Source organism: Cydia amplana, chromosome 7 (genome assembly GCF_948474715.1).
Source record: "Cydia amplana chromosome 7, ilCydAmpl1.1, whole genome shotgun sequence".
Lineage (NCBI taxonomy): Eukaryota > Metazoa > Arthropoda > Insecta > Lepidoptera > Tortricidae > Cydia > Cydia amplana.
In genome coordinates, this window is record NC_086075.1 from 5363582 (window position 1) to 5389643 (window position 26062).

At 40.6% G+C, this 26062-nt stretch overlaps 1 protein-coding gene and 1 long non-coding RNA gene across 4 annotated transcripts in view; both read left to right on the forward strand.

The window, feature by feature from the left end:
• The window catches only part of LOC134649366 (histone-lysine N-methyltransferase 2C), a 79430-nt gene that overhangs the window by 25306 nt on the left and 28062 nt on the right, over nucleotides 1–26062 (forward strand). For all 3 annotated transcript variants that reach the window (XM_063504082.1, XM_063504083.1, XM_063504084.1), the window contains 6 exons: nucleotides 1301–1430; nucleotides 2235–2366; nucleotides 15027–15128; nucleotides 22800–22853; nucleotides 23185–23308; nucleotides 24674–24768. In XM_063504082.1, the coding sequence (XP_063360152.1) occupies nucleotides 1301–1430; nucleotides 2235–2366; nucleotides 15027–15128; nucleotides 22800–22853; nucleotides 23185–23308; nucleotides 24674–24768 (637 nt within the window). The remainder of the gene's footprint in view (nucleotides 1–1300; nucleotides 1431–2234; nucleotides 2367–15026; nucleotides 15129–22799; nucleotides 22854–23184; nucleotides 23309–24673; nucleotides 24769–26062) is intronic.
• Nucleotides 10760–12062, forward strand: LOC134649418 (uncharacterized). The gene is made up of 3 exons (XR_010096962.1): nucleotides 10760–10854; nucleotides 10950–11211; nucleotides 11956–12062. It is a non-coding gene; the product is annotated as an uncharacterized LOC134649418 (long non-coding RNA).

Below are 26062 nucleotides of genomic sequence, written 5' to 3' on the forward strand. Positions count from 1 at the left end.
AGCATCCCATGTAAGTTAATGTTACTCACAGGTGGGAGGCATCCTAACCGGCCTAGGCGGGGAACACAAGCGGCATGCCAAGAGGGAGCATCCCATGTAAGTTAATGTTACTCACAGGTGGGAGACATCCTAACCGGCCTAGGCGGGGAACACAAGCGGCATGCCAAGAGGGAGCACCCCATGTAAGTTAATGTTACTCACAGGTGGGAGGCATCCTAACCGGCCTAGGCGGGGAACACAAGCGGCATGCCAAGAGGGAGCATCCCATGTAAGTTAATGTTACTCACAGGTGGGAGGCATCCTAACCGGCCTAGGCGGGGAACACAAGCGGCATGCCAAGAGGGAGCACCCCATGTAAGTTAATGTAACTCACAGGTGGGAGGCATCCTAACCGGCCTAGGCGGGGAACACAAGCGGCATGCCAAGAGGGAGCACCCCATGTAAGTTAATGTAACTCACAGGTGGGAGGCATCCTAACCGGCCTAGGCGGGGAACACAAGCGGCATGCCAAGAGGGAGCACCCCATGTAAGTTAATGTAACTCACAGGTGGGAGGCATCCTAACCGGCCTAGGCGGGGAACACAAGCGGCATGCCAAGAGGGAGCACCCCATGTAAGTTAATGTAACTCACAGGTGGGAGGCATCCTAACCGGCCTAGGCGGGGAACACAAGCGGCATGCCAAGAGGGAGCATCCCATGTAAGTTAATGTAACTCACAGGTGGGAGGCATCCTAACCGGCCTAGGCGGGGAACACAAGCGGCATGCCAAGAGGGAGCACCCCATGTAAGTTAATGTAACTCACAGGTGGGAGGCATCCTAACCGGCCTAGGCGGGGAACACAAGCGGCATGCCAAGAGGGAGCACCCCATGTAAGTTAATGTAACTCACAGGTGGGAGGCATCCTAACCGGCCTAGGCGGGGAAGACCAGCGGCATGCCAAGAGGGAGCACAACCCATAAGTTAACTAAATAAAAGACGCTTCCCACAAAGATTTTCGTGCCCCGCATGTTGCGATCTCTATTGACTAGTTGTTTCCGAGAATTATACGAGACATTCCCTGATCCTGATCAGATCCCTGAATCGAGGGCCAGCAATTGCATAACAATTCTTACAAATATATTTGTCGCCTATTCATATGCCTTTACAAATAAAAAGCAGCCTTGCCATTGTTGTCGCCTATCTAAGTCCTGATTAGAAATGGGTAACTTCTGCCATCTACTGTCTAAACATATTCCTCAAACAATGTGTCCTTATGGCGTACAGCTTGGTATCCTATATCATGTTTATTTTTTTCTTCAGCGAGGAATCTGAACAGAAGCCGGACACCAAGATGGACAGCGAGCTGCAGAAAGCGGTGAAAAACATCGAGGCCTCGCAATGCAAACCGGAAGACGACAAGCCGCGGTTGCCGCACCAGCAAATGCTACAGGTACAGTACAAATTCGCCTTTAATCTTTCATCACCGGTTAGGCATTGTATATGGTTTTCATCCTTAGGCATGTACGTGTAGATTTCCTGATTCTCTAAGTATAAAGATAACTGCTAAATCACTACATAGTATAAAACAAAGTTTGTCTGTCTGTCCCGCTGTCTGTCTGTCCCTATGTATGCTTAGATCTTTAAAACTACGCAACGGATTTTGATGCGGTTTTTTTTTAATAGATAGAGTGATTCAAGAGTAAGTTTTATGTATAATTTGTAAACCCGTGCGAAGCCGGGGCGGGTCGCTAGTTGCTAATAAACCGCGAGTCAGCAGCAGATTGTTGTGATTTTTTTTTCCTGAATGATAACTCGTAAAGTGGTTAACTAGATATCATGACGATGACTGAACGTCAGCTGCCGCTCCGTTAGTGGGCTGATATTACTTACAGCCTGATCTTTACCTTTTTATCCTAAATAATGAGTAATAAGAGTTTGAGAAGAATGAGTAATAAGTTATTGTATAATTGATTAATTTCTTTAGTTAAGTATATTTGCTTGTAATAATGTAATTTAATTGGTATGTGTATACCTAATTTCAAATTTGTATGCCGGCCGGCGAAACATAGCGTTCTCAAATACTTTTTGTACCTATCCAACACTGTTACCTATGTTTACAAATAAATAATTTGTCTTGTCTTGTCTTTGTTGTTGTTTATGGAGCGCGACATCTGTGTTTCCGCGCCAATTAGGTTAACTCTGATATCGCACCGCAAAATAGGAAACTTCCTAACCGTGAACATGTTGCTTGCAGTCGGCGATGCAGGCGATCAAGTCTGAGGTGAAGCTGGAAGGTTCTGAGGTGAAGACGGAGCCCGAGTGGCGCGCGAGCGGCGCCGCGCCGCGCCAGCTGTTCCCGCAGACCTTCCCCGCCGCCCGCCTGCAGGTATGCAACCATACACACACTAAAGTGTCATTCAATAGAACTTGCTAACTATGTAAACAAACCGCCATACTAAAATTGACACTGAATGTCAATTTACTAGTAACTTTTGTTTACATAGTTAGCAAGTTCTATTGAATGACACTTTACAGACCAGGGATGTTGCGGATGCAGATTTTTTGACATCCGCGGATGCGGATGTCAAGATTAGGTACTTAGAAAACGTCAAATATTACATTTTTCGTATATTTTTATTTAAAAAAAAAAACGAAACGTTTAGTATTTGAGCAAGAATATAGGTGCGTTATATTTAATAAACAGTAACCTCGCCAATTTTTCTGGATCTAGACGATTTCGTTATAGGTAATGACGAAATTACCTAGCACTTACGCCGCCGCTAAGACGTTCCTGTACCGACTTGTTCGACATCCGCATCCGCATAAGCTCCGCATCGATTTTATGCGGATGCGGATGTTGAAAATAATGCGGAAGTTCCGCGGTTGCGGATGCGGATGTTCGCAACATCCCTGCTACAGACACCGTATTATAAAGCGTTTACATACACCACACGTAGATGCAATTTTACTTGTGCCATGCTACGATTTGAGCAGCACAAGCTAGCTGTATTTTAAATCATTTTATACATAAAACTAAATTTTTGTAAAAAAAAATATTTACACGAGTATTGGTCATAATCGTAATTAAAGCGTTCACGCTCCCATACAATATTTTTACGGAAGCGCTTATGTGTGGTGACCTCGGTTATCTTATGTGCTCCGTCTAGTAGTTGAGGTGGTCTGTGGTTGTATGACGAACTTTCAATTGGCCGACGGCTCAAAGAGGAATGTTGACACTTTTATTTTTATAAAATATTATAGCAATGTATCATACCAAAACGCTCCAAGACAACATAAAAAGCTCCAAGTTTTATTTCAATTTATTTAACTTCAATAATTCTAGATTAAATTGTTCAACAACACCTCAAAAGCTGTATTAAGTATCCGCTTATCCTCCTCCGTTCGTAGTTGCGCGCGTCAATAGATAGATACGCAATTCCATGGCGTTAGTTGGCGGTCAAGTCCGTACGACCAAACGAATTAATAAGATCTTCTTCCTTATCGTAACCTCATGGCCGAGGGACGTGACGATTGTGGGCACTCTTCACCAGTGCTCTCCAGGCCGCTCTGGCCTGGGCCCAGTGCATGCTAGCCTGCAGTGTGGCGTTTGTCACTGACGTTCGTCGACCAACATGTGGACATACTTCCATCCCTACGCTTCCTTGCCATGCGGCCAGTCATAATGAGCTTTTCCAAGCCTTCTGGCCCCGTTCTGCTCAGAATAAGATACATATTTAATAATTTAAGATATTTAATAAAATAATTATGTAAGTCATGATTAAGATAAGTCAAATACAGGTATTGCAATTTCCCTATTTAATATTTAAAAATTCTATTAATATGTGTATGTTTGTTCCTCTTTCACGTAAAGGCGGCTAAACGGGTTTCGATGAAATTTAGCGCATTGATGAGTTAACAACCTAGAAAAAAACATCGGACTCTTTTATTTTCGGAATTCATTCCCTAAGGGGCTGTTGTCGAGTAATCTGTACTGTATTATCCGCCAATAAAAATGCAGACGTATAAAGTAAAATTTAATATCATATGTTCAAATAAATGCATTCTTCAAAAAGCAAACAAAAGCGTACATCACTAAATCACTATCACTAAAAATACAAATCCTTAAATAATATAAGTAGGAGGTTTCATAATTTTCATAAAGTACTACACTAAATTTAAAACAATATGTTTAGGTTGTTTCTGAACCAAACCAAACGGTTGTTTCCTGTAGGTTGTTATATTAATAAAATTTAATTTGTTTTAACACTTGAGTAAACATTTAAGTACAATGGTCAGATTATGGTATACAGTGTCAACAATAAATAAATCTTATTACCAAGACGTAAGGTGCATCAATGATCAGTTAAGTGTTACTCAGTAGTTACCTATTTACCTAGATTCAACCGAGGATATGAATATTATACACTATTCTGAGTAAAACTTGTGACTAATTATTATTTGTACTATTCTGTTGACCTACATAATATAATTAAACACATTTGAAGAGACCAGGGAAAAAACTATGTGACAGTGTATTTGAAATAAAAGAGATACTTGACTTTTTACCAAAGTGCTATACAAGTACTTAATCATAACTTTTGACCTTAAAAATATCGTCTAGCAAACAAAACAAATTCAGAAATAGTTACATATCCCTTAAGTGCTTTTTAGCACAAAGTTTTGTACGAGCACTAAAAATGGCAAAATAGGGATTATTATATTTCATTTCATTCATTTAATATGTACTTAATACATAATTACATATTAGCACTAACAGATAAACCTTACATGCTAACATTCAGATTACATTTACATAAGATTTATTTGACAAATTAAACAATTCATCTTCATATTACCGGTTATAAATTTACAGCTGCTACAAATATAGGTATCAAGATTGCGAGTAGAGATGATGCTATTTTACTCGCTGAATTAAAAGACTTTTTGACATATGTTTCCAGAAGTTTGCAGCTCACATATTTCGTCTGAGGAGTAGGGAAAGAGTAACCGTCGTAATACTTCATGTAGCATTTCATACCGTCGTTTACACGTAGTGGCTCACCGTTAAATCGAGGATCTAAGGCGTCCACGACAACGTCGTAACTTGGGTTCCAAATGAACCGGGCCAACATACCGTTAGGAAGTAAAACTTGGATCACATTTGGTTGCACCTGATTCGACTGTGATCCAAGTAATGTACCATCAGGTAATAGATATCGCCCATAATTTGTGTTTTTCACACTCTTTATGAAATTTGTAATCAAACGGCAATCTATATCCATCTCGTCGTGCGAGTTCACATTGTATTGTACAACGAATTTACAAACTTCGTACCAACTCGGCTTGTACATATTGTGATAATGATGTGATTCTTGACTTTTTGATACATGTCCAAGATTGTATAGAGCCAGGCCGGTCAGTAGAACATTGAATCGACTTCTAGATGACCTGTACTCGTACACGTATTCGGGTAGTTTTTCTCTATACACCGGGTAGCGTTGTTGCATACCATTGTGTACAAAATAAACATGTTTAGGCGGCTCATAGTGGTAATGATGTACGTATGTTGTATGAACATTGTTATTGGTAGGGTGGTGATTTCTGACGTAAATGTGGTTATACGTGGTTTTATGGACCACAATTGTCGTTGGAGGAAATGGATACCCATGGCCTTGGTTTCCTGTGTTTCTGTTTGTTGGCTGCGTTGCATGAACATCCGTATGCGTCACTGGTTTCGATATTGTCTCATGCACTGGTGAACGATGTGTTGTTGTAGGCTTTGACGTATGATCTGGTTTCGTCGGTTTGTGCACTGGTTTCGTCGGACGACGAGTCAATTTTGAAGGTTTGTAAGATTTCATCTCCACATTAACAAGAATGGTCCCACAAATGAGTAAGAAACAAAACAGCTTAAAGCCCGGAGCCATGGCGGCGCCCGCGCGTGTGTATCGCAACACTGCACTTGCCCGAATAATACGCGAGCACCAAACAGACAGAGTGACCTTCAACTAATTTTAGACAGCGCGCAAAAAAACTTATTTTCACATCACCTTTAAGCTTTGGATTCCTCCGAAAACGGTGCCGTCATATGACGGCCGCTATATAGCGTTGAATGATGTCAGGACGCCACTAGAACGTTGTCTATGTAAACAAGATGGCGCGGTTTCCTAGACAGCGTTACGTTACGTTGACTGTCAACGTAAAGCTTTGGATTCCTCCGAAAACGGTGCCGTCATATGACGGCCGTCATATAGCGGCAGCAAAAGACGGCCGTCTTTACGGTGGCGACATGTGGAAAGTACCACGGCGTCATAACACACCGTCATCCACCAAGGTCAAAGCGGCAAATTTGAAAAATGTAGGCGCGATGGGATAACGTCCCATAGAAAATTTGAATTTCGCGCCTTTTCCTACTGACAAGATTTGCTTGATCATCTATAATTTACTTGGAGGATGAAATATCATCAGAAGAGGGAAATAATCGTAGTACGGAATCATTTATTCAAATCTCGTGTCATTTATTCAAAATGGCGTCACCGCTATCTAATAAAACGTTCACGAAACTATCGACAAGGTCATGACGGCCGTCATCTTACGTAAAGCTTTGGATTCCTCCGAAAACGGTGCCGTCATATTACGGCCGCTATATAGCGTTGACTGACGTCACTAGAACGTTGTCTATGTAAACAAGATGGCGCGGTTTCCTAGACGGCGTTACGTTACGTTGGTTGTCAACGTAACGTAAGATGACGGCCGTCATGACGGTGTCGATAGTTTCGTGAACGTTTTATTAGATAGCGGTGACGCCATTTTGAATAAATGACACGAGATTTGAATAAATGATTCCGTACTACGATTATTTTCCTCTTCTGATGATATTTCATCCTCCAAGTAAATTATAGATGATCAAGCAAATCTTGTCAGTAGGAAAAGGCGCGAAATTCAAATTTTCTATGGGACGTTATCCCATCGCGCCACTGACTTAATATAAAAGAAATAGACACACAAAGCAGAACAAAAACGTCAAGAAATGTGGATCCCAATGACGTTTCGCACCATTTTCATTGATGATAAAAACGCTTACGTAAATTTTGAGTCAAGATAAATGTTTCGTACAGAAAAGAGCTTAATGTCGTAAGCATTAAGTGTCAAATTTGCATACATAAGTACCAACACTGTTAAAAAATTTAGTCCGTTGGCACTAAACGTAACGTCTTTACGTCAAGCAACGTCAAACGAGAATAATGAACGAATGGAGTCACTTTGGTACACTTTAATATGTATTACTGTACAGGAAAACCAATTGAAGTAATAAATAAAACAAATTTAATTTAATCGGGAGCTCAAATAAAATTAATTCGTGGTTCAAATTCAAACAAATCAAATTTTTAATTCGTAAGTATACGTCTTTAAATACTAATTTCCTTGAAATAAATTCTACTTATTAAATAACTGTGTATTTAAGATCTACATTTACTCATAGCGTGGGCGCACGGGGACATTTAGATACTGATTGGATTTTTTTATAAAGTCTACCTATACTTTATAAAAAAAATCCTGTGGTTGTCACTGTGTTCCGACAGGTTTAGCATTTACAGTTAGTCGATATAAGCCCTTATTGGTGGTGTATATGTCGGAAACAGGGAAATGGGCCGAACACACAAGTGCCGTTTTGCCTTGTTTAAAACTGCATCACCCCTATCTCTTGCTATAATTAAATAGCAGTCCACTTTGCACGTCGCATAGGTTTTCTTGGAAATCTTGAATTTAAACATAATATTATTTCTTATGAATTCCATATAAAAATATAAAAAAATATTGACCTCACATCGACTCATTAGATTTTTGTTCCTTAACATCCCTTCTTTGGTACTAACAAATTAATTTATTCAAAACCATAAAATTACCACCAGATTACATAAATTATGTAATGCTATCCGAAGAACTAACCGAAAGAAATACATTACATCCTTTTTCCTTGTTTTATCATTGTTATTTTTACATATTTTAACGGCACATTTCGTAATTGTTGACAACTTCACATTTGAGCGTTTCAAACAAGACTAAACGAAAAAGTAATGCATGATCTGTTTTGACATCACTTTTGTGGGGCCATTTTTGGCGGCTGATTGGGTATCCAGTTCTTTATACTATATCAATGCATCGCGCCTACATTTTTCAAATTTGCCGCTTTGACCTTGGTGGATGACGGTGTGTTATGACGCCGTGGTACTTTCCACATGTCGCCACCGTAAAGACGGCCGTCTTTTGCGGCCGCTATATGACGGCCGTCATATGACGGCACCGTTTTCGGAGGAATCCAAAGCTTTACGTTGACAATCAACGTAACGTAACGCCGTCTAGGAAACCGCGCCATCTTGTTTACATAGACAACGTTCTAGTGACGTCAGTCAACGCTATATAGCGGCCGTAATATGACGGCACCGTTTTCGGAGGAATCCAAAGCTTAACGTAAGATGACGGCCGTCATGACGGTGTCGATAGTTTCGTGAACGTTTTATTAGATAGCGGTGACGCCGTTTTGAATAAATGACACGAGATTTGAATAAATGATTCCGTACTACGATTATTTCCCCCTTCTGATGATATTTCATCCTCCAAGTAAATTATAGATGGTCAAGCAAATCTTGTCAGTAGAAAAAGTAGCGATGGGCGAGTCGAGTTATCTGATTCGAATAATTCGAATCAGCCTACAGATGAGTTAATTCGAATCAAGACTATGGGCAATTCGAATCAACTCGACCACTAGCTAACTCGGCGAACAACTCGCCGAGCCGAGTCAACGCTATCACACTGCTACTAAGGCCATTCAAAAATAAACCTTAATACTGTAGCCCGAAGGCTCTTTTTACAACAACTGCCGCTCGATTCGCCGTCTCAACTCGAGTTGGTACTATGACCATTCAAAAATAAACCTTAATTCCGTGACCCGAAGGTTCATTTTACAACAACTGCCGCTTGATTCGCCATTCCAAGTATCCCAACTCGAGTTCACTGCTAGTATGGCCATTCAAAAATAAACCTTAATTCCGTGCCCTGAAGGTTCTTTTTACAACAACTGCCGCGTAACTCGCCGTCTCAACTCGCTCCGCGCCTGTGCCTGTGACCTTGTCGCGAACCACGCGAATCGTCGAGTCGAGTCAACTCGATTTTGAATTCGAATCAGCGGCCGAATCAATTCGAATGATTCGAATTGAAAAAAAGTGGACTCGTCACATCGCTAAGAAAAAGGCGCGAAATTCAAATTTTCTATGGGACGTTATCCCTTCGCGCCTACATTTTTCAAATTTCCCGCTTTGACCTTGGTGGATGACGGTGTGTTATGACGCCGTGGTACTTTCCACATGTCGCCACCGTAAAGACGGCCGTCTTTTGCGGCCGCTATATGACGGCCGTCATATTACGGCACCGTTTTCGGAGGAATCTAAAGCTTAATCCAGGGGTAAAAAAAGCGGTGCCGTCATTTGGATGACGGTGTCGATAGTTTCGTGAACGTTTTTATTAGATAGCGGTGACGCCATTTTGAATAAATGACACGAGATTTGAATAAATGATTCCGTACTACGATTATTTTCCTCTTCTGATGATATTTCATCCTCCAAGTAAATTATAGATGGTCAAGCAAATCTTGTCAGTAGTAAAGGCACGAAATTCAAATTTTCTATGGGACGACATCCCTTCGCGCCTACATTTTTCAAATTTGTTGCTTTGACCTTGGTGGCTGACGATGTGTTATGACGCCGTGGTACTTTCCACATGTCGTCACCGTAAAGACGGCCGTCTTTTGCGGCCGCTATATGACGGCACCGCTTTCGGAGGAATCCAAAGCTTAATCAGAAAATGGATTTTTCTTCCCTGCTAGGAGGGATCAGTGGCACTTTTCTGTTCAACGCCTGACATTTCGCGCCTTTTTTTACTGACAAGATTTGGTTGACCAGCTATATGAACATCGTATGTACAGCCCAGCCTGGCAAAAAGGAGTAGAAATTAAAAAGTGGCAACATCGTAGTGTCGTCCCTTTCAAAGCCATGTAAGAAAAATACCTACTCTTTTGCCAGGCCGTACATAATCGATTAGAGTCTGTGCGGAATGAAAAGCGACTTGGAATGTAATTTAAATTTCGTAATAATCGATTACGTTCTCATACTAATGTATTTTCAAACATAATAATAACTACTCTAAATTAAAATAATTTTAATTATACCACGACTATCTAACGATTATTCAAAATGGAATCGATACAATAACTGCAAGAAGGAACAGTCACAGCTATCGATTAATCGATTTGATCTACGTACGAACTTATACTATACGTTACCTGTGGTGCCGCCATTGTAAAAATTATAGCTGGTCAACCAAATCTTGTCAGTAAAAAAAGGCGCGAAATTCAAATTTTCTATGGGACGGTAACGGTATCCCTTCGCGCCTACATTTTTCAAATTTGCCGCCTTTTTCTACTGACAAGATCTGCTTGACCATCTATACATTGCAAATATTTGTTATCAAATATATTTATACTTTCAAAAAGTGCTGCAATGACAAAAAAAACATACGGAAAGCAAAGAGTGTAAATTTAAAAACAAAAGAAAACGCATCAATAGAAAAAAACAACCCAGAATATGGCTGCATTATGCGTTTTAAACTTGAAACGAGTAAAAAGCAAAAATGGCGTTGTCGTCGAGCGATGAGAGTTTGGAATCAACACCGGAATTTATAAAGAAACAAGAGACATCGGTTGTTGACAATTTGCTGCCTACTAAGGCCACAAGCCAAAGAAGTCTAAAGTACTAACTACAAATAACATCGAGACGTTTTTAAACGAAGCACCCAACTTCATTTATTTGTTAATGAAAGTAAGTAAAATAACGCACTCTATGCTTAAATTACCTGGGATCAGTGCATGTAATACCTACTCATCAGTTCATTAAACATATAACTTTTGTTACAGGTGGTTCTTATCTTTGGGCTTAATGGTGCCTGCCGTGGAAGTGAACTAGTAAATGTAACTGTTGATAATGTTCAAAAACATTCTGTAGATGTAATATTAGTAATTTTGTCTAACACAAAGACAAAGAGGTCATTTGTAATTAAGGGAGAAAATAAACAAATTGTTGAAAGGTACCAAGCACTTCGGCCTTCTGACTAGACTAATTTATCCAATATCGAGATGGAAAATGTGTGAGACAGGTAATTGGGAAGAATACATTATAGTGTTGAGTCGCTCACTCGTGAGGCACCTCATTTGTACCACTCATTTTGTTAATTTGTCGCAGTACTTCGTACCGCAAAAATGTCTTACTTCACTCCTCTATTCATTTTACTCATTTACTCGCGCGCATCACAAACACCCCTTGCCACACTTCAAATTTCAAAAAACTCTTATCCGTTCAAATTCACTCGCGAGTCTCGCGACCCTCAAAACTCATACACTCCTCACAACTCGCGACAGAGTCCCTGGATCGCGCGAGGCGCTAGGTGCTCGCCTGCTCGTCGACACTCAAAACTCAAATGTCTCAAATGAAGAAACGAGTAATGATCCACACTGTCAACTGCCGAACTACAAACCTTATTGCAACGACAAAAGGTCCACTCACCGCCTCTCTGTGACATGACTTAAAAATCCTTTCAAAATGAAACAATGAATTAGAAATACCCAAAGAGGGAGTGAGACCGACACGCGACGTACTTCAATATCGCTTCGCGTCACCATCGAAAATACGTTAACAATTAAACACGAAAGACAACAAGCGTAAGCGCTGCAAGCTTTCATACATCTTAAAAAAATTGTCGCTGTTGGAATTAATGGAATAGTTGACGCTGAAAATATGCTAGTACCTCACCTCATTTGAAGTAAGACATTGTAACACCTCATTTTAGAAAATGAGGTACTCATACAAACTCATTTTAAATGGATGTCCTACCCATCACTAATACATTAAGCTCAATTCCAAGAGCACGATTGCACGATTTTTAAAATTAGAAAATCCGGAAATGTACATGGGACACTGCTTTAGACGTACATCTGCTACTATTCTGGCCGACTCCGGAGCAGATCTAACTCTACTTAAGCGACATGGGGGTTGAAAATCAAGTTCTGTAGCAGAAGGATATATAGAAGAATCAGTAGAAAACAAGTCGAAGATAAGCAACAAACTTACAAATAATATTAAACTAAGACCAGCTTCAGCTTTGCCAGGATGCTCATTTGATGTAAAACCAAGACCATCTAGACCAGCGGTTCTCAATCTTTTTTTTTTGACGGAACCCTTTTGGAAAGCGAAATACTTGATGGAACCCTACAATAAAACAATAGTTTTTAGAAGTGTATTTTTTTATATTAATAAGCATAATTCTAAATTCTTGCGGAACCCCTGCAGGGGTGTCGCGGAACCCTAGGGTTCCGCGGAACACACTTTGAGTATGGCTGATCTAGACCTTTGCCAGAATGCCCATCTACTAAAAAACCTAGACCAGCTTCACCAATGTCTGGATGATCATCTGATGTAAACCCAAGACCAGCTTCTCCTTTGCCGGGTTGCTCATCTGATGTAAACCCAAGATGTCAGCATTTCCGGGATGCTCATTTGATGTAAATGCAAGACCAGCTTCACCTTTGCCGGGATGCTCAGGAAGGTTATCCGGTGATAGGTTACCCTCTTCCAACATCCATACCCGCATACAAAATAGCCAAACTACAACCACTCAAATAAATAAAAGTAGAATATCCTCCCAAATAAAAATTAAACTTTAAATTTTGAAAATTGTACCAATATCACCTTTCATTTTTAGTAAGTTTTTTAAATTTTAAGGGATAAAATAATCACATAACAATTATAATTTTCGTTTATTGTTTTTTGTTAAATTTGATAACTTCAGCACTTTTATAATTCTGTTTCAACGCTAAGATTTTATGTTATAAGCACTTTTATAATTTTGTTTCAACGCTAAGTTTTTTTGTTATATTTGTAATACTAACTACTTAATAAACAAATAACATTATGACAATATTCACAATGAACTGAAATCACAAGAAACATGCTTTTTGTATGTATCTTGTGATTTTAGCACTTTCTGAAAGTATTAAGTAAATCTGATAATAAATATATGTATATCTACAATGGCGGAGTTCTGTGGAAACTGAATAAATATGATTGTGTAATGTGAAAAGTAGTATGTGTCACACGGTATCAAAATTATTTCGTCTTAGCGTTAACACTTGAATCCCTCATTACGCTCAGGATTCTACTTTACCTCACTACGTTCGGGATTCTATTGTAGAATCCATCGCTTCATTCAGGGTTCAATGTACGCCCTTGACGGAAATATATCATTTTGATCCCTTGTAATACAAACTACTATTACATGTCTGCTTGAACGTATTTCATAAGCGGCGGAGATTGTTGTTTTTAAAAGGATTTATGTACGATTACATAATTTATGCGATCGGTACCTTATGAAAACCACTTTTCACTATAGTCTGTTTTTTTAAGTATAAAGTATTACGCTATACATTTTCTGTGCAAGAAACAAAAAACAAGACTACAGATATAATACTGCTTATTTAAGAACTTTTAACTTGGACTTTAGCGTTGTGGTTAATATACACAGATTCTTTCAATTACAGTATTAATAATTTATTGTAGCTGCCACTTTTAAAGTGCGATACACAGTGGTCGCTTTTGGGCATCGCACGGCTGCATAATGACATAAGGATCATCGTCACCTATTAAAAATAATTCTAACTAAACATAACGCTAGCGCTAATTGCAGTTTGCGCTAATTGTTGCATTACACATATATTTACGAATACGGTACGAGTAAAGCATTATGTGCGATTGCCAAGTAATTATATGTATTACAAATTAAAAATATCTTATTGATACGGTTTTAACACCCCCTGGGACTGATTAAAATAACCGACTTGGTTTCACATTAAATCTCAAAACTTTTTTGTAGTAAAAGCGTTGCGAGACTTGCACCTTTTTACATGTAATGTTTTTGATGGGATCAATATTGACGAATTTCTCTGAGGACGTCATCAGAGAAAATCATCATGGTTTCTGAAGACAAATAAGTTATCGAACCATCTATTGGTCGTTATGGTAAGCAGTCACCGTAGTCCGTAGCCTATGGACGCCTGCAACTCCAGAGGTGTTACATGCGCGTTGCCGACCCTTTAAAAACATGTATACTCCGTTTTTGAAGAACCCCATACTGTAGACCTTCGGGGAAACCGTTTTCCACTGTATCGGAAATATCGGAATAGGGTATTTGACACATGTTGAATTTTATAACTAAATCTAGTTAAATATATAGAAAATGAGAAATGTATCACAATACACTGGAAATTAAAAAAAGATATGGGAATAATAAAATACAAGGCCTTAAAGTTTGAAAAAAAATTTTTTTTTTTCCAAATAGGAAAAAAATAATGATACCATTCAATTCCTTACATTTTATTTAAAAATATACATATTTCACCGACAAAATCGCAATTTCCTTGTTTTCCATACATTGAAATCTTGGAGGATACAACTAAACGGAGTAGCCATTAACGGGCTTTCCCCTCTGTCGAAAATAGGCGGCCAACGGTCATACACAATGTATGGACTGACGTTTATCTGACATGGCTATTTTTACGTTACGCATACATTTGACGTTCCCCTCCCCCGCAAAAATCGGCAGACTGTTTTGTACAGAAAATTACAGACATGGCGTCTCCGTTTGATTATATCCTCCAAGATTGAAATGGCTTCTAACGTTACATGATGACGTCATGATGTATTGCCATTTTCTATGAAGCGTTTCGTCGGTAAAGTGCAGGTGCCAGACTTTAACCATCATTTGTGACTTTTGTATTGCTTTAAGACAATGGGTCCCATACAGACATTTGATCCTCAAAACAAACCTGGTCTGGTCGACTGATGCCATTCATAAAAAAATGTCAAGTACCCTATGCTCGTTCTATTTAGTAAGTAATGATAAATGATCTTGTAGCTCGCGTATAACAAAGCTCCGTTTACAGCAACAAGGCATGGTGCAGCACGGGCAGTTCACCGGAGCACCACAGATGGGGCAACAGCTGGCGCGCCCGCTGCAGTTCCAGCACCACATGCAGTTCGCACAGGTACGAGTAACGACCAGCTCCCTGATTCACAACGGTGACAATTGTCATCTGACCGTGTCACTTTGCCGTACATTGCTGGTCCAACAAGTAAATACATGGTGTTTGGTACATCGTTTGTCAAATTAAAACGGTAGATAGGTTGAATCATTTGCTATCTTCTCATGCCTAGAAAAACAAAATTTGCCATGTATTTTTTACAATTTGAAATTTACGAAAAACTGGCTTAGAGCTGAAAAAAAAACATGCGCAAATTTTGTATTTCCAGGCATGAGAAGATAGCAAATGACTCAACCTATCTGCCGTTTTAATTTGGCAAACGATGTATCAAACACCCTGTATTGACGCTAGATACCATCATAACTTATCGAACCGGAAATGAAAAGGGAAATGTCAGTGTCCGGTGTCAATTGTCGCCGTGGTGAAATAGGCTCCAGTTTACACATGAAAGCCTGATAGCGATTGAATTTCTCCCACACGACTGCGCCAATCTGTAATAATAATGTCCTATAAACATATTGTACTTTTGTGGAGCTTGGTCCATAACAAAAAAGTTGTAACTTGTGTAAGTAATAAATATCTAAATAATAATAATAAAAAAATGACAGAAAACCACAATAAGTATACCACACAAAATACGACTAGACTTCGTCGGCTCTTTCGGAACGTGTGATACACTTTTGTCTCAGAGTTAAAAGTTCCAAGGCAGTGATGTTTGACTAACATGAATCTAGTATTAAACTCGATTGGGCATGAGTGGTGGGGATAACTGACAGAACGGGATAGTCTTATGTATCTTTCAGTAGGAGTAGCAGCGAAAGCGCTATTATTGTTTGTCCTTGTCAGTCTCACATTTTTTTTTATTCCCCACCGTAAATTAGTATGGATTATGGTGGGCAACAAATAAATTCGACCAATCATAGTGTCGCATTGCCTATGTTTTGTCCCTCACGTAGGCAGGCGTATACCACTTCTATAGGATCCTACCTTCTATAAGGTGCCGTCATTTGGATGACGGCCGTCAAGACGGTGTCGATAGTTTCGTGAACGTTTTATTAGATAGCGGTGACGCCATTTTGAATAAATGACACGAGATTTGAATAAATGATTCCGTACTACGCATTGACGTATAATATCTAAGGACAGGCTAATGGGGCACTAAACATCGTACTAGTTCAGCGGTGCTACCCACGAATTCCAGCCAATCGTGCAGTCTAACGCGACTAGTTGCGACCAATAGCGCGCGTAATGCGAACTCGTCAACCAATCGCGCGCGTGATGCGAACTCATCAACCAAATTTGCTTGCCGCCTTTAAAAAAAAAAGAAGTGTATTTTTCTGCTGAAAATACGCCAACCTATTTGAGACACCTAAATAGTCGCGGTACCAACATTAAGCCTGTAACAGACTATCGCACCGCACCGCGACCTTGGAGCGTCGCACCCATAAGTGAGAGCGAGAAAGAGATATATGTTTCACCCATAAGTGAGAGGGAGAAAGAGATATCTGTTTCTCGCTCTCACTTATGGGTGCGACGCTCCAAGGTCGCGGTGCGGTGCGATAGTCTGTTATAGGCTTTATAATAATAAGTGCTGATCATCTGTTTGTTTTGGCTGTTTAAGGGACCTATGCCTTCATTTGATATGGCCATTTAAAGATTTTAAAGTTTTAAAAAGTTTGGAACTCGTTAAATAATGGAATTTGTATGCGACATTGCAGTCCCGAAATCGAGACTGCAATGTTTTTAACTTTTTAATTTTTGGAATGACCATAAACTACAAACTTCGCGACCTATTTTTTAACCGGCAACGTCGATTTTGCCGTCCATTTTTGAGAAAAATTACATTCCAAGTCGCTTTTCATTCCGCACAGACTCTAATCGATTATGTACAGCCTGGCAAAAGAGTAGATATTAAAAAGTTGCAACATCGTCGTATTGTCGTCCCGTTTTCTTTGAAAGGGACGACACTACGATGTTGCCACTTTTTAATTTCTACTCTTTTTTGCCAGGAGGCTGTACATACGATGTTCATAGTTAATTATATTAATATTTTATACTGGCAATGAAATGTCGTTGAACAGAAAAGTGCCACTTTGATCCCTCCTAGCAGGGAAGAAAATTCCATTTTCTGATTAAGCTTTGGAATTTGGATTCCTCCGAAAGCGGTGCCGTCATATAGCGGCCGTCATATAGCGGCCGCAAAAGACGGCCGTCTTTACGGTGACGACATGTGGAAAGTACCACGGCGTCATAACACACCGTCAGTCACCAAGGTCAAGCGGCAAATTTGAAAAATTTAGGCGCGAATAACAGATCTAAAACAATAATATATTTACCATTCGTGTGTTTAAAACAGTACCTAAGCCCTACTTCACGGACGATCATGCACTGAGATCACCCTAAAGCTTTGGATTCCTCCGAAAACGGTGCCGTCATATGACGGCCGTCATATAGCGGCAGCAAAAGACGGCCGTCTTTACGGTGGCGACATGTGGAAAGTACCACGGCGTCATAACACACCGTCATCCACCAAGATCAAAGCGGCAAATTTGAAAAATGTAGGCGCGATGGGATAACGTCCCATAGAAAATTAGAATTTCGCGCCTTTTCCTACTGACAAGATTTGCTTGATCATCTATAATTTACTTGGAGGATGAAATATCATCAGAAGAGGAAAATAATCGTAGTACGGAATCACTTATTCAAATCTCGTGTCATTTATTCCAAAATGGCGTCACCGCTATCTAATAAAACGTTCACGAAACTATCGACACCGTCATGACGGCCGTCATCTTACGTTACGTTGGCAATCAACGTAACGTAACGCCGTCTAGGAAACCGCGCCATCTTGTTTACATAGACAACGTTCTAGTGACGTCAGTCAACGCTATATAGCGGCCGTAATATGACGGCACCGTTTTCGGAGGAATCCAAAGCTTTACCCACACTGAATATTATTTTTTATCTCCCATGTTTCAACAGATTTATATAATAAACTATATATTTTTGTAAACTAGATAAGTGTAGCTTTACGACTATATTTTTTGTTTTGAGATTTCTGTTATTCTTTAAAAAAAATGGTAATTATAAAAAAAAACAAATTATACTTTTTTTAGTCTTTTCTACTTTATTCATTTTTTTTTTGTTAGAAAGTGCATTGTTTTTGTTCTAAAATTAGATTCCTCATCCTCAATTTATCTGAAAATGATATATCACATCACATGCCCTAATACCCATAGCTTTAGAGAAATGTGGATTCAATTGAAGCGCGGCAGCGTCGAAATTCCCCCCCTCCCCCCCACTAAATGGGCGTTGGCTCTCGATGTCTCCCGGTCTCTATCAACTCAAGACCAGCTAAGAATCAACTGTGCCAAGTTTCAGCGCATAGTCACAAAGTGCAAGGTTCCCTTACAACATCGTGCAGTATCAAAGTAGCTATATAGAAAATTTGAATTTCGCGCCTTTTTCTACTGACAAGATTTGCTTGACCATCTATAATTTACTTGGAGGATGAAATATCATCAGAAGAGGAAAATAATCGTAGTATAGTACGGAATCATTTATTCAAATCTCGTGTAATTTATTCAAAATGGCGTCACCGCTATCTAATAAAACGTTCACGAAACTATCGACACCGTCATGACGGCCGTCCAAATGACGGCACCGCTTTTTTATGGCTCCTCTACACGATGGGCCAGCGCCGGCCACTCCAAGGAACGCATTTATGCGTTAGAGGGAGCAAGTGATATTGCTATCTCATTGTACCGCATGGCTGCGTCCCTTGGAATGACCGGCGCTGGCCCACCGTGTAGAGGAGCCATTACGTTACGTTGACAATCAACGCCGTCTAGGAAACCGCGCCATCTTGTTTACATAGACAACGTTCTAGTGACGTCATTCACCGCTATATAGTGGCCGTCATATGACGGCACCGTTTTTGGAGGAATCCAAAGCTTTAGGTGATGTGAAAATAAGTTTTTTTACGCGCTGTCTAAAATTAGTTGAAGGTCACTCTGTCTGTTTGGTGCTCGCGTATTATTCGGGCAAGTGCAGTGTTGCGATACACACGCGCGGGCGCCGCCATGGCGCCGGGCTTTAGGCTGTTTTGTTTCTTACTCATTTGTGGGACCATTCTTGTTAATGTGGAGACGAAATCTTACAAACCTTCAAAATTGACTCGTCGTCCGACGAAACCAGTGCACAAACCGCCGAAACCAGATCATACGTTAAAGCCTACAACAACACATCGTTCACCAGTGCATGAGACAATATCGAAACCAGTGAGGCATACGGATGTTCATGCAACGCAGCCAACAAACAAAAACACAGGAAACCAAGGCCATGGGTATCCAGGCCATGGGCTGTCTGAATCAGTGACTACTGCACCGCCTGCTAAACATGGTCACAACCCATTCCCACAGACATCTCCAAAACCACCCGCTCAACAGCCATCGTATCCTGGCGGCAATAGACTCTCAGGAAGTGGGACCAACAATATAAATAATCAAACCGCACAGCAGGCAACTTATCCTGGCGGCGGCGGGCTCTCAGGAGGTGTAACAAACAATATAAATAATCAAACAGCACCGCAGGCAACTTATCCTGGCGCCGGTGGGCTCTCAGGAGGTGTAACCAACAATATAAATAATCAAACCGCACAGCAGGCAACTTATCCTGGCGGCGGCGGGCTCTCAGGAGGTGTAACGAACAATATAAATAAGCAAACCGCATCGCAGGCAACTTATCCTGGCGGCGGCGGGCTCTCAGGAGGTGTAACCAACAATATAAATAATCAAACCGCACAGCAGGCAACTTATCCTGGCGGCGGCGGGCTCTCAGGAGGTGTAACAAACAATATAAATAATCAAACAGCACCGCAGGCAACTTATCCTAGAGGCGGCGGGCTCTCAGGAGGTGTAACCAACAATATAAATAATCAAACCACACAGCAGGCAACTTATCCTGGCGGCGGTGGGCTCTCAGGAGGTGTAACAAACAATATAAATAATCAAACAGCACCGCAGGCAACTTATCCTGGCGCCGGTGGGCTCTCAGGAGGTGTAACAAACAATATAAATAAGCAAACCACACCGCAGGCAACTTATCCTGGCAGCGGCGGGCTCTCAGGAGGTGTAACGAACAATATAAATAATCAAACCGCACCGCAGGCAACTTATCCTGGCGGCGGCGGGCTCTCAGGAGGTGTAACCAACAATATAAATAATCAAACCGCACAGCAGGCGACTTATCCTGGCGGCGGCGGGCTCTCAAGAGGTCAGACTCAGCCAACAGGTTCAATACTACAGACATATCCCAATACAAATGGGCAATCGGGCAGCAAACCAGGCAACTACAATCCATTTCCTCCAACGACAATTGTGGTCCATGAAACCACGTATAACCACATTTACATCAGAAATCACCACCCTACCAATAACAATGTTCATACAACATACGTACATCATTACCACTATGAGCCGCCTAGACATATTTATTTTGTACACAATGGTATGCAACAACGCTACCCGGTGTATAGAGAAAAACTGCCCGAATACGTGTACGAGTACAGGTCATCTAGAAGTCGATTCAATGTTCTACTGACCGGCCTGGCTCTATACAATCTTGGACATGTATCAAAAAGTCACGAATCACATCATTATCACAATATGTACAAGCCGAGTCGGTACGAAGTTTGTAAATTCGGTGTACAATACAATGTGAACTCGCACGACGAGATGGATATAGATTGCCGTTTGATTACAAATTTCATAAAGAGTGTGAAAAACACAAATTATGGGCAATTTCTATTACCTGATGGTACATTACTTGGATCACAGTCGAATCAGGTGCAACCAAATGTGATCCAAGTTTTACTTCCTAACGGTATGTTGGCCCGGTTCATTTGGAACCCAAGTTACGACGTTGTCGTGGACGCCTTAGATCCTCGATTTAACGGTGAGCCACTACGTGTAAACGACGGTATGAAATGCTACATGAAGTATTACGACGGTTACTCTTTCCCTACTCCTCAGACGAAATATGTGAGCTGCAAACTTCTGGAAACATATGTCAAAAAGTCTTTTAATTCAGCGAGTAAAATAGCATCATCTCTACTCGCAATCTTGATACCTATATTTGTAGCAGCTGTAAATTTATAACCGGTAATATGAAGATGAATTGTTTAATTTGTCAAATAAATCTTATGTAAATGTATTCTGAATGTTAGCATGTAAGGTTTATCTGTTAGTGCTAATATGTAATTATGTATTAAGTACATATTAAATGAATGAAATGAAATATAATAATCCCTTTTTTGCCATTTTTAGTGCTGCGTACAAAAATGTGTGCTAAAAAGCACTTAATGGATATGTAACTATTTCTGAATTTGTTTTGTTTGCTAGACGATATTTTTAAGGTCAAAAGTTATGATTAAGTACTTGTATAGCACTTTGAATGTAAAAAGTCAAGTATCTCTTTTATTTCAAATACACTGTCACATAGTTTTTTCCCTGGTCTCTTCAAATGCGTTTAATTATATTATGTAGGTCAACAGAATAGTAAAAATAATAATTAGTCACAAGTTTTACTCAGAATAGTGTATAATATTCATATCCTCGGCTGAATCTAGGTAAATAGGTAACTACTGAGTAACACTTAACTGATCATTGATGCACCTTACGTCTTGGTAATAAGATTTATTTATTATTTACACTGTAGACCATAATCTGACCATTGTACTTAAATGTTTACTCAAGTGTTAAAACAAATTAAATTTTATTAATATAACAACCTACAGGAAACAACCGTTTGGTTTGGTTCAGAAACAACCTAAACATATTGTTTTAAATTTAGTGTAGTACTTTATGAAAATTATGAAACCTCCTACCTATATTATTTAAGGATTTGTATTTTTTGTGATAGTGATTTAGTGATGTACGCTTTTGTTTGCTTTTTGAAGAATGCATTTATTTGAACATATGATATTAAATTTTACTTTATACGTCTGCATTTTTATTGGCGGATAATACAGATTACTCGACAACAGCCCCTTAGGGAATGAATTCCGAAAATAAAAGAGTCCGATGTTCTTTTCTAGGTTAAACCCGTTTAGCCGCCTTTACGTGAAAGAGGAACAAACATACACATATTAATAGAATTTTTAAATATTAATTAGGGAAATTGCAATACCTGTATATTGTTTGTCCTTGTCACAGTCTCACATTTTTTTTTATTCCCCACCGTAAATTTGTATGGCGTCAAGACCGCTATGCTTAAGTGGGACTGGGCTGGACATGTCTGCCGCATGCACCCAGAAAGGTGGGCCAAAATGGTTACTGAGTGGGACCCACGGAACACAATAGACGGTGCAGGCCGGAGTTCAGGCAGACCGAAAAGGAGATGGCGGGACGACTTGGATGCATTCTACCCCAAATGGTGGGAAAATGCCGATGACAGGGTCGAGTGGAAAAAACGAGGGGAGGCCTTTGCCCAGCAGTGGGACACCAAAATAGGCTAGAGAAAAAAAAAATTGTATGGATTATGGTGGGCAACAAATAAATTCGACCAATCATAGCGTCGCATTGCGTATGTTTTGTCCCTCACGGAGGCACGCGTAGACCACTTCTATAGGATGCTACCTTCTATGGTGACTAATAATGTTTTGCTACCGCACAGGGCGGCGCCAGCAGCGTCAACTCGGCGAGCATCGTCAATGCCATGCAGGCGCAGGTTCGTGTTTTATTACTATTCTGATCCCGTCTACTAGCGCCTACGACTGACCTATGTCTGACCTAGTTCGACAAATTGTACTATACATATACATTTAACTTTAACTACGAAAGTTTTATTTTCAAGTTGATTCCAATGTCTGAATCTTAATTAATAAATAGCGTCTGTAAATCTTCAACTATATACACTCGTTTAAATCAGTTGATTTTATGTTTTTAAGGTATATAGAGTGGACCATTTATTGAAGGCATTGCGGTACCGAGCGCTTTATCTATAAGCTGCTGTTGCACACAACTACCCACGGATGACATTAATTATAATGGTTGTGCAGGTGAAGGCGGCAATGCAGGCCGGACGCAACATCGCGCCGGGCACGCGGCTCGTGGGCGCGGACGGTGCCGTGGGCGTCGTGCGGCACGACCGCACCGTGCAGCTTCACACACTGCCGCACTCAGGTACGGGTTTTTTTCAATTCGAATCATTCGAATTGATTCGGCCGCTGATTCGAATTCAAAATCGAGTTGACTCGACTCGACGATTCGCGTTGTTCGTGACAAGGTCACTGGCACAGGCGCGGAGCGAGTTGAGACGGCGAGTTACGCGTTGTAAAAAGAACCTTCAGGGCACTGAATTAAGGTTTATTTTTGAATGGCCATACTAGCAGTGAACTCGAGTTGGGATATTTGGGATGGCGAATCAAGCGGCAGTTGTTGTAAAAAGAACCTTCGGGTCACGGAATTAAGGTTTATTTTTGAATGGTCATAGTACCAACTCGAGTTGAGACGGCGAATCGAGCGGCAGTTGTTGTAAAAAGAGCCTTCGGGCTACGGTATTAAGGTTTATTTTTGAATGGCCTTAGTAGCAGTGTGATAGCGTTGACTCGGCTCGGCGAGTTGGCGAATTGGCGCTTCATTCGCCGAGTTAGCTAGTGGTCGAGTTGATTCGAATTGCCAATAGGCTTGATTCGAATTAACTCATCTGTAGGCTGATTCGAATTATTCGAATCAGATAACTCGACTCGCCCATCGCTAGGTTGTCTTATGGCTCCTCTACACGATGGGCCAACGCCGGCCACTCCAAGTGACACAGCCATACGGTAGAATGAGATAGCAATATCACTTGCTCCCTCTAACGCATAAATGCGTCCCTTGGAGTGGCCGGCGTTGGCCCATCGTGTAGAGGAACCATTAGGTCACGCACACACTCGCGGTTGTATCCGTGCGGTGCGCCACCATACACACACTGTAAGATGACAGTCGAGTGCAAACGACCACGCGCGGTTGCATACTTGAATCGAAGTTGCAGCCCGCCTAGTGCTCGCCTTAACGGCTCGGCCACGACATTGAGCGACTTGCTATGGCGGCAGCGATAAAGTTGGAGCGATACACAGCGATCGGACCTTTCGTTCCCACCTATGGTTGTCGCTACCGCCGTCGCCAGTCGCGTAATGTCGTGGCCGAGCCGTAAGGCTCCCCAGACGTCTCGATAAGGTCGTCTTCATAAGTTCACGACTTGTTACACCTGTGTAACCTATCTTCAGAAACGCCTATGGTTCGCTAGGCACCACTAAACCTAAACGGACAACGACATTATTACAGTACCCAGTTAATATTCGGAATATGTAATAAAACCGTTTTGCCACACTTGTTTTATTCCTTTAGGGTTATTTTACATTGTCATCTCGTTATCTCATTGTCATTACAATAATTCTAATGACATGCCACTACTGAATCAACGATACGAAACAGATCAATGTGGGTTCTAAAATCTTTACCTTAAAGTGTTATTGTTAAACGTTTACACAAAGTATGTCTGTACAGCGACAGTGGGTGCTGGCGTTTCTCGGCCGCCGCCGCCACCGCCGTACCCCGGCACGCTGCGTCAGCCTCAACCACCACCGCCACCGTACCCACAGGTACGTGCCCTAACATAACCTCAAACAACAACCTTAGCTATCTGTTGGCACACGTTCGAAATTCGTACAACTTTTAGAGATCCCACACTAGCGTCTTTTGAGCGCCGGCGTCTAGCCCTATGGATAAATGGCATTGCTGCACAGTTGCTCCAACGTTGCGTCGAGCATTAGCCATAGAGTTGACTAGACGCTTCGGAGACGCTAGTAGGAATTGTCCCTTGTCTTGACTTGCAAGTTTTGCTAAATGTAAGGGATTTGTTGGAATTAGTAATTACCAACACTAATTCTAACAAATAGCTTTGTCTGTACATACTCAAAACGTAACAGTGTAAAGGCGGCATTATGTCGTTGCGACACGCTCGACTCTTTATGTTTATTACTTTAAATTACGAGGCTAACAGAGCGTGGGCGCCGGCATTCGATTCTGAGGGCCTACCGCGAACCACGTTCGACGTGTTGCCTCTCTGTCGCACTTTTAATTTTGTACATAAGCAGGGGTCGGACAAAAAGTGCGGATGACGTCAAACCACTTATAGGATGATTTCAAATAGTATTTTTGATTTTCATAAACAATTATCACTTATCATTTATCGACCTCTTTATTAAACGATATCGCCACTTGAAATGAGTAAGTACGTTTTTGACTGACACATTGTCAATCAGATGAACAATAAATTGACTTCGTTATTTTTTAGCTATTGTATCTTCACGATTATATTTAGCTAAAATTTAGCTATAATAGTATAATAACATCAAATTACCTTTTTTTTATTTTTACTAATCTTACCTACTGTTCCCACTTTTGACTATTAAACCTATTTATCTGAGGATCCCACAGACTTGTTCTAAGTGTTCTAACTAATTTCAAATAATTTATTTTATTCACTACATCACCCTACCACCTGTATTATTAATTCCATGGATTTATTTACGATTATTTTGTTACTTCATTAATACTACTTTGTTACTACATGTCACACGGAAGTTTAAATACAAACTCAAACATCATCCTGTGTGCAAGATTACGTCATTTTTACGTCATCCGCACTTTTTGTCCGACCCCTGTACATAAGTGTGACAGGGAGACAGCACGTCGAACGTGGTTCGCGGTAGGCCCTCTGGACGGGTGGTATTCAACTAAATATGTTGTCCTGGCAACCTATTTTATTTAATATCGTTTGAGAAAAGGGACCCTGAATTAAGCCTTCATTTGCTATAATTACTCTAATTTATGACTTATGAGCGAGCGTGTGTAAACAATTAGCTTGATATATCAAAGTGACTTGACCTGCTG